The following is a 13,552-nucleotide window of genomic DNA, read 5'->3' on the forward strand; positions in this document are numbered from 1 at the left end:
CTCGTTGACACAAATGTGCCAAGACCATGTTTCCCACCATTACACCATGGCGTTTACTGTTTGAGATTTTGTTCGACTCTACATAAGGATCCCCGTCCAGCTCCACCACAATCCCCCGGTCGTTATATGAGATGGTGTTGTCCAGCACGGTTCCTCCACAACAGGATTCAAAGCGAATACCACAACCGGCTCCGTATGTAAACGTGTTTTGTGTAATAAAAGGCGTCGAGTACTCCGACACCATCAACTGAGACTTAGAGTTTGATAGAAAATTATTCATCATGAGTACCGGTTTGCTTCCACCAGTTACCGTCGCACCATCCCCTTGACCGTGTTGAATAAAATTGCCGACGATCGTTGTGGTACTTCCGCCTGTCACAAGGATCCCACTCAAGGTATTCCCAAATATAATATTTCCCATCACAATTCCACGAGACAAGTTACAAAATTCAATTCCATTTTCTGCATTATGCGAGATTTCGTTGCCCATAATGAGAGGATTAGAAAAGTTATCCACAAATATGCTTGCCCCCTTGGAACTTTCAAATTTACATCCCACAATCAATGGATGGGCTCCACCGCTCACCACAATGGCAGTTGCTCCAGAATTGATAAAATCGCAGTCTTCAACAAGTCCATAGCCATCCGGTCCAAAACGAATGGCACACAGCTCACATCCAGAAAATCGAGTATCCACTATATCCACACCTCTGGTTCCACGAAGGTTCAACAACTGTGCCGCACAACCCGCGGCGTTTGGCAAAGGAAGTGATATTTTAAATGTTTCTTGAAGGATGTCCTTCAATGGATTGCCTCCATTATTCCCATGACGCTCATCTGAGGCATCACCACTGCCAAAATGGGAAGGATGTCCCGCACATACCAATTTGGCAAGTGTACACAGATCATCTTTCAACTCGGATAACTTCATCTTGCGCCCATTGAAATAAAGGGTACAATCCATTTTCTTGTCTCCCTGTGAAAAAGATTTCGATTTTTCCAAATGATGCACCTTTTCAATCCAATCAAATGCTTTTCCTGAAGATGGAAGTTCTTGTGAAAGAAGAATTTCCTGAGCGGGACCAGAAAACGCCTTCACCTTACTCAGACAATGTACGTCTATCCCTATTAGGCACCGATCGATCACATTGCCACCTGATATACGAAGATTTTGTTTTGCATCCGGGTAAGGACTTTTTTCGTCCACAAGAACAAGGATGCCACAACTCTTTTGATTGTATATAGAATTTCCTTCTAGTACCGTGGCGCCTGCAGACTCAAACGTTACTCCAATAAATCCCTCGAGGATTTCATTGTAGGTGAATACCGGGCACGCGCCTCGCGAGACAAGTACACAGCTCGGTAGCCCAATAAGTTTTTCAGTTACCATCCACTCGCGCTCCTTCGGTCTAAAAATTTCCGACGTGACATAGATACGACATTTGCTGATAGACACTTTCTTGCAGGCAAGGTTTTCCACTGGGATTTTATCATCAAAGCCACTTTGCGTCGCATGCACCTTTACTGCGTGACCTCCATTGGAGGGCTGACGGATGGTGCAGCTCTTCAGAAGAACTACGCCTTTTGTATCTATTTCCACGCAGGCTGCACTATGCGTGTGGATGGTGCAGTGGTGTATTTCTGCCCCACCTGCGCCTCCTATTTGGATCCCATAGCCATTGTAGCTTTCCGTGATGGTACACTGCTCCAAAACAGGCCTGGCAACACCGCCAATGAGAATGGAATTCATCTTGCACCGAAAAAAAACGGATTTGCCATTCATAAGGGCAACCGCCGAGTCCAATTTGCTTTTGCCCTTTGAGACAAACTCCACATGCTCAAAGTACACCTCCACGTCCTGCGTAATTGTCAAACATGGGCCACGTGAAAAAATACGTGGGTCCTCACCCTCTGCAGCAACAATCTCCAGAGGTATGTTGATGGAAATGGTTTCAAAGTACTCCCCGCCCACCAGTTCAATGCGTTCATACGGTTTCGCAATGGCAAGGGCACCTGCTATAGAGCGCCGGGAGGATACCTTGGAGCGCCCGTTCACAACATACGTGCGCACCTTCTTCTTTTGCCACACACTAAGACGCTCTTCCACGACATGATCATCCAATAGCATCTTGTCAATGCTCTTTCAGAGAAAATAAGGTGCTGTGCAAGTTGCATGAGAAACAACCAAAGAAAAAAAAAAGGAAGATAAAATAAATCCACTCACTCCACAACCAAACACGGAACTACACTCCATCAAGGTGTCAAACCCGTAAAAAAAAAACACACAGGCACAGATAACAACAACAACAACAATATATATATAATAATAATAATAATAATACAACGTAAGGGAATGAAGGAAAGACAGACCAGTCATTCCGGCCCACTTCATTCCAACCTAATAATATTTTGAACGCCACATCGCAGGGGGAAACGCAAATGCAAAATGTTCCTTTTTTGCATCTCCGCCCAATCCGGTGAAGGAATGTCCCCCGCAAATTATTTATTTCTTTTTCCTTTTCTCTCCCTTACTGGCACGAGTCCCTCGGAAATTATTTTCCTTTTTTATCTTCGGCCCTGGACTCCCCGCTAAAATGTGCAGTCACTCACTCCAGAGATAAATATCTCATCGCACTACTCATGGGACCTACAGCACGCAGATTCCATATGTGTTGTAGATGTGTATTGACGCGTATCTTCAATTTTTGCACCGCAGCCAACCCCTCAAATAATATTTCGAAAAACAACAACAACGACTTCACTAGCACTTTTCGCTTTTCCGCATTTAAGTTATGTTTCAATGTCCATTTCTTATTTTTCCCATTCATCTCTCCTATTTACTTTTTTAGGCGTTATCCCTGTGGTTCTTTTTAGTCCTTTAGATACGCATCGTTTTGGGTCCGCTGCGACGCTCCTGGCAAAACGGTATGTGTCGCTCAGCCGTTGCTGGGGCAAAACGACGACCACATGCAGGACAGGCCACACGATCGTCTTCAAACACATCGATGTCTCCAACACTTTTTAAAGAATTGTTTTGTGAGCGTGCACTACCTAACTGCAGCGCTTGTCGGAGCTGTGCTCGCTGTTGTCGCCACTTGGAAGACTTTTTCTCCGTAGCACTGGTTGCAGCGTTCCCCGCTTTTCCTCTATTCGACGAAGGGGTTTGCAAGGCCTCTTGAAAACTACCGCTAAAGTTCATGCTTTCCATGTTGCTTGAGCGAGACACACGCTGGGAAAAGGGTTTCTGTACACTCCGTGAGGATTCAGCCTGACTTTTTCGTTGGCGCTGTTGTTGCTGCTGTTGCTCACACACCGCCACGTGACGTGGCCAGCGTGTCTCTGCAAAAAAATGTCGACCACAGTGTGGACAAGGCCGCAGTGGCTCGTCCATGTTCTCTGTTTCCTCTTGTATTTTTGTACCGCTGACGCCATTTCCATTAAACACCACCTTGCTCTGAGCGAAAGAGAGTGACTTTTGAGTTTTACCTGCTGTGCTGTCTCCATCCTCGCCAAACTTCGCATTACCAGCCAAAGATACCCACATGGGAAGAGATGCGGGCTTTTCAAACGACGCCCGATCCGCAACGGCCGCCGGCACATCATCAATTGAAGCTCTGCCACTGGGGGATATTTTTGGCTGCGAAAGTAGCTCGGACGAAAAAGGCGTCAACTCCCTTGACAAGGAGAAAATGGGAGCAGCGTCCTTCCTACCATCCTCTTCCACACGCTCGTCCCTTCGTTCTTCCAACGCAGAAAAACAATGAATCGAAGGCGAACGGTTGGGGCTTTTAGTTTCAGCTGGTAAAGAACCCGTTCCTGGCAAGGCAGAATCGCTCCCAAAGGCAGTATTTCGCCGCGTCTGTTCCGAATGAGATAAGCCAGATGCATTGAGAATAGAAGATAAACCACAATTATTGATTGCTTCTGCACGCGATAAGCCAACCCCCGCAGAGTCCAGCCGCTGCCTGGTGAATTCCAGTTCTGCTTTAAATGTGGATCCAACAGACGATGTAGAAAACAGTTGGCGACTTTTCATTCCAACATGGGAAGAACTTGCAGTGAGAGACACCGTTTCGCCAACATGTTTTTTTTTGGGCAGGATATATTTTGCGCAGTGACTTCTATGACGTGTGAAAGCGGATGCATCGTTATAGTTGCGCAAACAGCCCCGACATTGCCACCCTTCCTCTCTTTCTCCCTCTTCTTCGGGGTTCGAGTCCAAATCCTCCGGAGGCCCAGCCGCATTGGGCGTACGCGCCATGGCAGAGGACATGGCACTAGTTCTGCGTTTGTTCTGTACGGCCCAACGCTCGGAGAATTGATTTCGCTGCGCCACCAGTTTCTGTTGGGCGCTTAGTCGCAAACGTAAAAATATGGATGCACGGATTTCGTTTGCCTGGGCTTTGGCCAGAAACTCCCTCTGCTCCCGAAGCAATTCCGTTACTTCTGAGTCTAAGAGCCGGACCAGGCTCCAGGATGAGCCATTCGCCCCTGCGCTGTTGGACGTTGCAGCGTTGCTTTGTTTGCAGTGATTGACGTGCAATGTGGCTTTATCCTGCATTCCCGGGGGATGTGTAAACACCGCAGTGCTCCCGCCCCAACTCGCCTCGTATATAAATAAATGCACCGCCCTACACTTCTTTCACCACCACCACCTGCTGCTCTTCCTCTCTTTGCAGCACAATCACACTTATCTCTTGTTTTTCTTTTCTTTTTTTTTTTTTTTGCGGCGTAAATGAAATTCCTCCTGCAGTCCGTTCCAACTCTCTTCTTTACTTCCCTGAATTACTGCAAACCTTCAGCGCCGGCAATTTCGGTGTTCCCACCACAATTTCCGGCGGGGTGATAACAACGCACGTAAATAAAAAAAAAAAAAAAGGGAATTGCGCAGTAAAAGCGCAAATAACACATTTTAAATAACAATAATAAACAAATAAATAAAGAACATGACATAATCCATCCTACAGGAGGATGCATTGGAAAACCAAAACAATTTATATGTAAAGAAACATCCAAGATGAACAAGTCACCCACCCATTTACTCAGAGTCATCTGGCTGCCCGTTCTTTTCACGGGGTTTTGGCAAAAATAGGAAGAACAAAAAATAAAAGTAAAAGGAATGGGAGAATTTGCTTACCCCGTTTAATTCTCTGAGTTAATGGTGCTGTGGAACTCTAATTCGCCCAATGTCTGTTACTAGTCGCGGGCCAAAGTCCGACAGACTCACAGGAATTCCCGACCGACGGATTACGTCCTCGCCCGTTAAACATTTCTCCTCCGCTTCCTCTTCTTCTTCTTCGCTAATACTAATCCTTTCAAAAGTAAAGGCATCACATACAGACGGGTAATCCATCATACAACCACTTGCCACCATCGCAGGGGCCTCAATGCATAAGGCAATGGTCATGCCAAGGCAGACACCAAAGATACCGTACTGAAGGTACAGGCCAAGGAAAAACGCCAAAGGAATACCCACGCCCCATAGCGAGGATAGGAGGATAAGAGCACCCCAATGGTTTTTGCCCAAGCCACTAAAAATGCCTTGAAATGTGAATTGTACCGCATCCGCCATGTGAAAGATTGGCAATAGAATGAGAGTCTCACGTGCCAGCTGAAGCGTTTGGCCCTTGGTGCCAAAAAGCGACATGAAAAAATCAAAAAAGCTATATAATAATGCTGAATCAATACTGCTAACCAATAATACCAGAGTGATAGAAGCCACAACGTACGTCCGAGCATTCGTTGGCTCATTGCAGCCGACACAACGGCCAATATTGGCACAAGCGCCCGCACTCAAACCGCCAGAGAAGGCGGCAAATATATAAAGAGCATTCATGATACCTGACCACGCCGCTCCTGCCTGTTCTCCAAAATGGACACACAACAAAACAGTTAAATCAAACGAGGAGGCTTCTGCGGCAACAAAGACCGCACTTGGAATAGCAAGTTTTAAATATCCTTTTACATCCGATGGTTGCAAAGCCTCCACGATACGTAGTTTTCCAAGTGTGTGTCTCGTCTGTGGAACGTATATTGTCATAAGAATGACGACTACTAGCTGAAACCACGCCGTAATACACATACCAAGCATCGAGTATCGGACCCCCATCGGTGTCAATTTCATTTGCACAAATGGAGTTATAATAAATCCAGCAGCCAATGCAAACATTGGCATCTGGGGTCGCATTTGGTTGCATAAAAATTTGTTAAACGCAATGAATATCATCTCGGGTAGCATGAACAAAGGCATGTAATGCAAGAAATCTCTTGCTACTCTTGTTATTTCTACACCGTAGAATCTTTCAAGAAAAGAATCCACGTTATACAAAGCAACGCATGCCGGTGTAAGGTACAGGAGATTGATAAGTATGCCTCGTTGCAAGAGAAGTCCAAGTTCCTGACTATTCTGATCTCTCCCATATTCATGTGAGCATAAAGTATCCATTGCAAATGTCATTCCAATCATTGGATATAAGACAAAAATACTCAAAATGAAGCATCCAACAGAGGCACCAGAAAGGTACAGCTCACCCAAATAACTTCCGATAAAAGCCAATGGAACAACAGTAACCGCAAATGTAAAACCAATCGTTAAGGCAGCTGGTACAGAAAAGGTCAAAAGATTTATTAATGCATCGCCGTAGCTGATCTCTACTTCTTCCTCTTCTTCCTCTTCGGTGTAGGTATCAGGGTCATTAATAACAACGTGTTCAGCAAAAGAAATGCGATGGGCACTCGTCTTGTCAGGAATTCCCTCATCGGCCTTGATATCTGCATAAATATATGGCAATGAACCCAGAGAAAAATTGGTTTCTTCTTTCCGTAAAGAAGCTTCCTCGGTATTGATCATGTGCATACGTTTCTCATCCGGACGGGCCGCAGGCTCAGCTTGAGTTTTCTCAATACTCGGAGAGGAAAAAAACTCGCGCGACGCGGTACCAATTTTTTCGGGGCGTTTTATTGCCATGCGAACCGAATCTGCCCGCAGGATGTCATGCTCCTTAACACATGAACCAAGGCCGCCATCTTTGATTAAAGATGCGTCCGCACTTCTTGGACGTTGATTCGCCGTAGTAATATACTCGATAGTAAATGAGGAAGGCTCTGGAGAGCTCTGATGCTCGCGAAGAAATGATGATCCCTTTTCTTTCTTGAGAACACTTGGCGCGGCGACATCCACAGCGCTAGTATAAATCCCCTTCTCTTTTTTTGGTGACAACACTTCCATTTCCGCCGTATGTGTGTCACTGGGGTGCCTTCTTGTGATGGACTTCACCCTGCCCTCATGGCGGTGCAGCGGCAGCACGCTGAACATTGCACCATGACTTGAGGTAAAACTTCCATGGAAGAGTGTTTTTTTCGCCTCCTCTGCCAACCTCGTGGTCTGTTCACGTATCGTCAATTCCCGGTCTCTCGACCCAGAACGATGCGCAGTCACAATTCGCCAAGGACGGTTCACGGGCACGGAGCTCGCTCTGCGCACCGTCGATGAAATAACGGCGCCGTAACACCGCTGCTCATCACAATGCGTCTTTTCACGACGGTGTAACAACAACTTCGACCTCTCAAGCCTCACAGTGTCTTCCGCTCTTTTCATTTTTCTCCGAGTGCTCATAGGCTTCTCCGAGATGGATGAGGTCGGATTCATATGCATCTGGCCTATTGTGTGTTGCGCCTTTTTCTCTTGCTGTGTATGCTCGCGATGACGACGATGATCGTTGGCGGTTGTCACCCAGAGAGTTTTTGCCTCTCCGCTACACACACAAAAAAAAAAAAAAAAAAACAGGAACAGCAAGAAATACAAAAGACAATGGTGTGACACACGCAAACAGAGACAAAATTGCAAGTATGGCCTTTCCAAAAAAAAAAAAAAAATTTACTGCAACCACGACTTGAAGTGCAGATGTATTTTTCATTATTATTCCGCACACAAATAAACATCCAATTATTTATCTACAAGGATGCGACCCCTCTTTTTTTTTTTCACACGATGCGCATATGTCGTGCGGGGGAAGGCAAACACATGGCTGCAAAAAAGGCACAAGAAAAAAAAAAGGTTAGTATAGAACAGTACCATTTAAACCGTTGTGGCGATTGGGAATGAACAAAAAAAAAGGCTGCATTCAACTCAGACTAATCTTCCGGGCAGCTGGCTGGATCCTGAAATTATCTATGGAAACCAAACAAGTTAGGAAAAAGGTTCGTTAGTTAATTGCTTCAATGTTTTATTTTCATTCAATATATAGAATTCTGTGGACCACTAGCATGGTCCTTTGTCCTCAGAATATAATTACTTACGAAGTGGCAGAATTTGGGGTCCTCCAGCCACAATACCCCGCCGCGTGGTGGGAATCCCAAAGTGGGTGGGTGCGATGGCAAAATAAAACAAATATTATCCGGCCGCTATCGGCTCCCGGCACCTACAAAGTCGCGTTCTTCCCAAAAGATTCATACGGTAGAAAAGTATCATAAAGAATGCATTCACTTATCAGGATATACACTTGCATTAATGAAGTTAGCCAGTTCTCCTCGCAATCATTCCTCTTCACAAGCTCCTAAAAAGAAAGAAAGAAACGACAACAAAACCAAAACGCATGGCTGTCCGTGACAGCCAAATGCGACGCTGGCATGAACGTACATTGTTAATAAGGAGACGGACGCGTGAAACAGAGGGTGGAGCGCGGCAAAAAGAAACAAAAAAGATCCAAGTAGAAAACACTCCTCCCTTTTCTTTTTTCTGTTTTTTTTTTTTTTCATTTTATTTTTATTCGAGTTCCCGCCTTTTCGCGTGTGTAACCAAAATTACGACTGGGGGGGGGGGGGAAAAAGAAAGAACTTCTATTGGATTGAGAGGGAATTGACATTCACCCCCGTCCTTACAAACGCACATCGGCGCAGTGTACATGGTCAGGAATGGAGCATGGAATAAAAAACAAACAAATAGAACAAGGTTTGCATACCAGTAAGATACAAACATATGCATGCACGCCCAAAGCTTGTCCTTGCTTAGTGTCTTTTCCTCCATTCCTTGATTCTACTCAACATTCTTCGTTCAACATCGACATTTTTGCAGATGGCCTCATATTTTTCCCAATCAAAGCCAGGAGGAGCATATTTTCTCAGTTTTTTTGGTAGCGTCGTTCTGTCGTAGTCCTCGTACGTATGTGACCGCCCATGGCGGAGAAAGTACAAAAAAAACAGCAGGGACGTGCCAGTGCCAAGAAAGTACGATACGGGCTCCATGGTATCCCAATCAAAATCAAAGAACGTCAGACGCGAAATAATTGCCATTTGCGCCCCTGAAAAGCACAATGCACCGCCCCACACCACTCGACGCCACTTTGCAGCTCGCATTAGGGCTGGTTGAAGTTCACTCCGCATCGCCGCCTCTTCAGCCTGTGCAGCCTTCAATCGTTTCGTTGCCTCCTCAAGAAAAAAAGCCAAAGTGGAACCTTTCTCCTCCCCCTCCCCAGTGAGATCTTCGTACATGTGTGCAAACTGCAAGGGCCGAAGATGCACTCCTTCCCCGTTGGAAAGAGAGACGACACTGCCTGATTCCTCCAACAGCCGCAACGCCTCGTCACTATTTTCTACATGGCTTTCAGAACAGTAATGGTTAAATACCGCCCGGCTGATGACATTGCTGTTCCCGTTTATGCCAACAGCACTGTCCATAGCCGCGTGTTGCTTCAGAGCTTGACAAAGCAAAACCATCGGTGCAATTTGTGCAAACTCCACTGGTGTCAACAATGGGAGGGGCTGTGGAGAATTCTTGCACAACACTGCGGCCGTATTACAAAAAAATTTCCCCGCAGAAGAAATCTGAGCTCCATTTCCACCAAAAAAACGCATTCGTAAAAGTGGACCGCGTGCCCATCCAAAAGAAAGCAGTCGAATAGATGGTCCTACGCGCATTTCATCCGTAGCGTCTCGTTCTACAAGAGAAAACAATTCTGAGACTCTACCTTACCATAAAAAAACATATACACATATGCAGCATTGCATCAAGGAAAAACTTATTTAAAAGGCCAAAGTCGCATATGAATATACATCTGTTCGAAAGAGAGAAAGAGAGCAAATTCCCCCCTCCAATACAACACTGAATAATCCTCTGGGCCGCTGGCCAAATCCTGAGTTTATCAATAGGAGAAAACAAACCCGATAGGAATAGGAAAGGGATAAATGGAAAAAGAGTGGGGATTCACCATATCCTCGAGGTTTAACACCAGGTAAGTGTACACATCTACACATATATATATATATTACCTACGAGGTAGAAAACTTTGGGATCCTCCAGCCACAAGACACCGCCTCAAGGTGGGGGGTAATCAGAAAAAAGTGCCGAGTGTGACGGCAAAAATAAAACACCAAAACAAACCCCCTGCCCCTCCAAAAAAAAGAAAAAAAGAAAAAAAAAATGCTTCGTCTTGACGTTATCGGTTCATTGGCTCCTCCCATTGCGGTCTTCCAAAGATTCATAAGATGCGAAGAAATCGTAAATAAATATCTTCGTTTTCTTCTTCTTATAATCATACATTAATTAAATTAGGTAGCCAGCCCTCTCAAAAACAGTAGTTTCACAAGGTCCCAACACAATAGACACATATATATATATATATATGTGTGTGTGTGTGAATATCTTCTTGCTTCTCATCACTCCCCCCCATCCACGGTCTTCACCCCATCCCTGTGGCACACACACACAAAAAAAAAAAAAGTACCCGTACTTTCATTGCAGTTACGAGTGGGACGGCATAAATACGAGTGTCACAGCAAGGGTCGTCATCTTCCGTCCCATCAACAACTTCCCCAGCATGCGGGCACGTAAAAATAAATTAAAAAAAGAAAAAAAAGCCATGACGGTTTCTTCTCTACGCTTTACCTTTCACCCCTCCCTTGTTTTTTTTGTTTTTTTTTCGTAGATCCTTTCCTTTAGAGGTGAGGACGTTCATTCGCGTAGAAATTCACTACTGTCGCCGGGGTCACTGCGAAGGAACAAATGTACTGCATGAGTTCCAAGTGGCGGGGGTGCAGGATGTAGTTTTTAAAGTGCTCCTTGTGCTCGTGGCGTGAGACGAGCGCATGTGTCTGGTCGTTCGTCGACAAGCCGCCGTGTTTTGTACTTCGCACCTTGTTCGCCCCAAAGTGAATCTCCACAACGCCGGGGACCTCCTCTCGAGCGGCTTGAAGAAGACTCGCAATTTTGTTTTCATCCATGCCATCGCGTAGCCGAAAGAGAGCAACATGCATCACTGAGGGCATATTGACTCTGTTGAAAAATCGCACAAATTATTTATTTTTTCCTTTTGAAAATCAAAACAACAACAACAACAACAAAATGTTAGACGCTCCCAGTCGTTTTTATTTAACGTTACAAAGTTGAAGAACCGTGACACGTACAATGACGTATGTTTTCTACCTTTGAAAATTGGCTTCAAGTGTTGTTCTTCTGTCCTTCCTTTTATCCTGACTCCTTGCATGCATACGCATAAATGTATAAATGTATATATTTGGTGAAGCCGCCGTGACGAAACATCACAGGCAAAAAAAAAAAAAAGCGAATAAAAAAATCAGAGTGGCGCACACGTGCAAATTTACAAACACACACAAATATGCACACAGAAGAAATACCAATTTTTTGAGCGCGTAACACAGTGAATGATTTGGGCAGTTGTGTCTGTGTAAATAATAATAATAATAATAATGATAACAATAAAGAGAAACCTTCACATCAAACCGTGCTACTCATTGCTGGCGCTCAGCTCAAAGTCAATGCGAATTGGCGGCGCTGCCGAGGAAGACTTCAACAGGTTGGCAAAAACGACATGGTCCGGATGCTCAGCGTAAACCTTCAGTTTGTCGGCGTCCGCGTGCTTTGACACAAGACAGTGCGTGTAGCCGTTGCTGCAGTCAACGTAGTTGGGGTATAGGTTGGTGCCGGTTGGCCCGAAATTCAACTCCAACAAACCGGGCACCTTCTCGCGGAGCACGCTGAGGTGCCGCTGGAGTACATCCGTTGGCAGCAGCGTCGTCACCTTCGCCGGGTCAAGGCGGAAGAAGACAACGTGGCAAATTTTGGGTTGCATGGCTTTGTGTGTGTAACAACTTGAATTTCAGCAATCGTGCAAAGGGCTCAGCTGCCAGGAGCAGAAAAGAAATAAATAAATGAGAGGAAAATAAAAGAGCGGCAAAATTTTCCTGACCTCCAAGTGTTTCTTTTTTTCTCCATCACAAATGACCGTCATGAAAAAATGCACTCCACCTTCACTGTTTCCCCCCCTTCCTCTCTCTCACGCACGCACGCACACACTCTCCCTATATGTTTTCCCTTGCTACTCCGTCCTTTTACTTTCCTGCACACCTGTCCAAAACGACACAAAGAAGGGAAGAAAGAAAAGCACACGCACTTACAAGAAAAAAAATAAAATAAAATAAAAATAAAATAAAATAAACTCCCCTCATTCCTATTCCCAACCCCTTAACTCCCTTTTCATTGCTCGGTTTAGTCCATGCATGTGCCTCGACACAAGCATTTTACTGTAAACGGGTGCCATGCCATTACTGCACCTGCAACTCTTCCCCCGTTCCCCCCACAACCGAATCATCCTTTTTTTCCTCCTCCGTACCACATGTTTTCCGTTGCTGTTTGCTTCCTTCTAAACCTCCTCTTTTTCCCCTCCTTCTTCCTCTTGTTTGTGCACGGCATTCTCGAATGATATTTATATATATATACCTTCTTCACCGGTAGGCAAGGGTGTTTTCTCTGCCTTTCCCCCCACAGAAAGGGAGGCTTTCAATGATTCCGCCACTCAGCACTTCGGCAGCAGCCAAACTAGAGAGAGTGCACTGGTGATTTTAGCCGCGGACGGAGTACTTTTGTATCTCATGCCAGCGGATCTTCTTCTGCAATGTGTGTAGACAAAAAACAAGACTCTCTGCGGAAGGCGGGCAGCCGGGGATCCAAAAATCTACAGGAATGGCCCGTTCGCACCCACGTAACACGGCGTATGAAAAATGATAGTAACCGCCACCATTGGCGCAACTTCCCATTGAGATAACCCACTTTGGATTTACCATCTGAACATAAATATTCCGAAGGAGTGGCGCCATCTTGTTAGTCACAGTGCCGGAGACGATAATAATTTCCGCCTGACGAGGTGTGGGACGCGGAACGATGCCAAAGCGATCCAAGTCGTAACGAGCAGCATACGCGTGCATCATCTCCACTGCGCAGCACGCCAGACCAAAAGTCAGCGGCCACAGCGAATACGTGAGGCACCATTCTGTTAAGTCATGCAGTGTCATCTGCGCGTACTGAAGTGCATTGTTGGGCTTGCTTGTGCCAAGCTTGTGCATTAGTATCGTTTTTTTCCCCTTTTTAAGGTCCAGACGATGTGACCACTCCGGACTTCCACGAGAGATCATCGCACGTCCAGTGAGACTGCAGCGAGTAAAACGCAACATGGCGTATTTTCTAATGTACCTGTCCCTGTTCTTCTTGGCTTTTTAACAAATATATATTCCTCTTGGGCACTTCTCATCCCTCAATGCC

At 45.5% G+C, this 13,552-nt stretch overlaps 7 protein-coding genes across 7 annotated transcripts, besides 12 other annotated features; all 7 read right to left on the reverse strand.

Moving 5' to 3' along the window:
* Window positions 1–2,128, reverse strand: Tc00.1047053508507.9 (hypothetical protein, conserved; the record flags this gene model as incomplete). Its single annotated transcript, XM_802509.1, has 1 exon — window positions 1–2,128. A coding segment is annotated over one exon (2,128 nt), but the record flags the coding sequence as incomplete, so codon positions are not given.
* Window positions 1–13,552: a sequence feature (heterozygous, non-Esmeraldo-like haplotype).
* Window positions 2,295–2,341: a microsatellite.
* Window positions 2,879–4,561, reverse strand: Tc00.1047053508507.20 (hypothetical protein, conserved; the record flags this gene model as incomplete). Its single annotated transcript, XM_802504.1, has 1 exon — window positions 2,879–4,561. One exon carries the CDS (start codon window positions 4,559–4,561, stop codon window positions 2,879–2,881), a length of 1,683 nt encoding a protein of 560 aa, XP_807597.1.
* Window positions 4,701–4,726: a microsatellite.
* Tc00.1047053508507.24 (hypothetical protein, conserved) lies at window positions 5,156–7,654 on the reverse strand (the record flags this gene model as incomplete). Its single annotated transcript, XM_802510.1, has 1 exon — window positions 5,156–7,654. The coding sequence occupies one exon, from the start codon at window positions 7,652–7,654 to the stop codon at window positions 5,156–5,158; it is 2,499 nt and encodes an 832-aa protein (XP_807603.1).
* Window positions 8,135–8,557: a mobile genetic element.
* Window positions 8,727–8,766: a microsatellite.
* Window positions 9,007–9,915, reverse strand: Tc00.1047053508507.30 (hypothetical protein, conserved; the record flags this gene model as incomplete). Its single annotated transcript, XM_802505.1, has 1 exon — window positions 9,007–9,915. The coding sequence occupies one exon, from the start codon at window positions 9,913–9,915 to the stop codon at window positions 9,007–9,009; it is 909 nt and encodes a 302-aa protein (XP_807598.1).
* Window positions 10,392–10,418: a microsatellite.
* Window positions 10,402–10,588: a mobile genetic element.
* Window positions 10,596–10,639: a microsatellite.
* Window positions 10,826–10,853: a sequence feature (AT_rich).
* Tc00.1047053508507.40 (hypothetical protein, conserved) lies at window positions 10,933–11,262 on the reverse strand (the record flags this gene model as incomplete). The annotated part of the gene is made up of 1 exon (XM_802506.1): window positions 10,933–11,262. One exon carries the CDS (start codon window positions 11,260–11,262, stop codon window positions 10,933–10,935), a length of 330 nt encoding a protein of 109 aa, XP_807599.1.
* Window positions 11,318–11,337: a microsatellite.
* Window positions 11,685–11,716: a microsatellite.
* On the reverse strand, window positions 11,742–12,086 carry Tc00.1047053508507.50 (hypothetical protein, conserved; the record flags this gene model as incomplete). The annotated part of the gene is made up of 1 exon (XM_802507.1): window positions 11,742–12,086. One exon carries the CDS (start codon window positions 12,084–12,086, stop codon window positions 11,742–11,744), a length of 345 nt encoding a protein of 114 aa, XP_807600.1.
* Window positions 12,415–12,452: a microsatellite.
* Tc00.1047053508507.59 (NADH-ubiquinone oxidoreductase 20 kDa subunit, mitochondrial precursor, putative) lies at window positions 12,856–13,464 on the reverse strand (the record flags this gene model as incomplete). Its single annotated transcript, XM_802508.1, has 1 exon — window positions 12,856–13,464. One exon carries the CDS (start codon window positions 13,462–13,464, stop codon window positions 12,856–12,858), a length of 609 nt encoding a protein of 202 aa, XP_807601.1.

Source organism: Trypanosoma cruzi, genomic scaffold (assembly GCF_000209065.1).
Source record: "Trypanosoma cruzi strain CL Brener 1047053516881 genomic scaffold, whole genome shotgun sequence".
Taxonomy (NCBI): Eukaryota; Euglenozoa; class Kinetoplastea; order Trypanosomatida; family Trypanosomatidae; genus Trypanosoma; species Trypanosoma cruzi.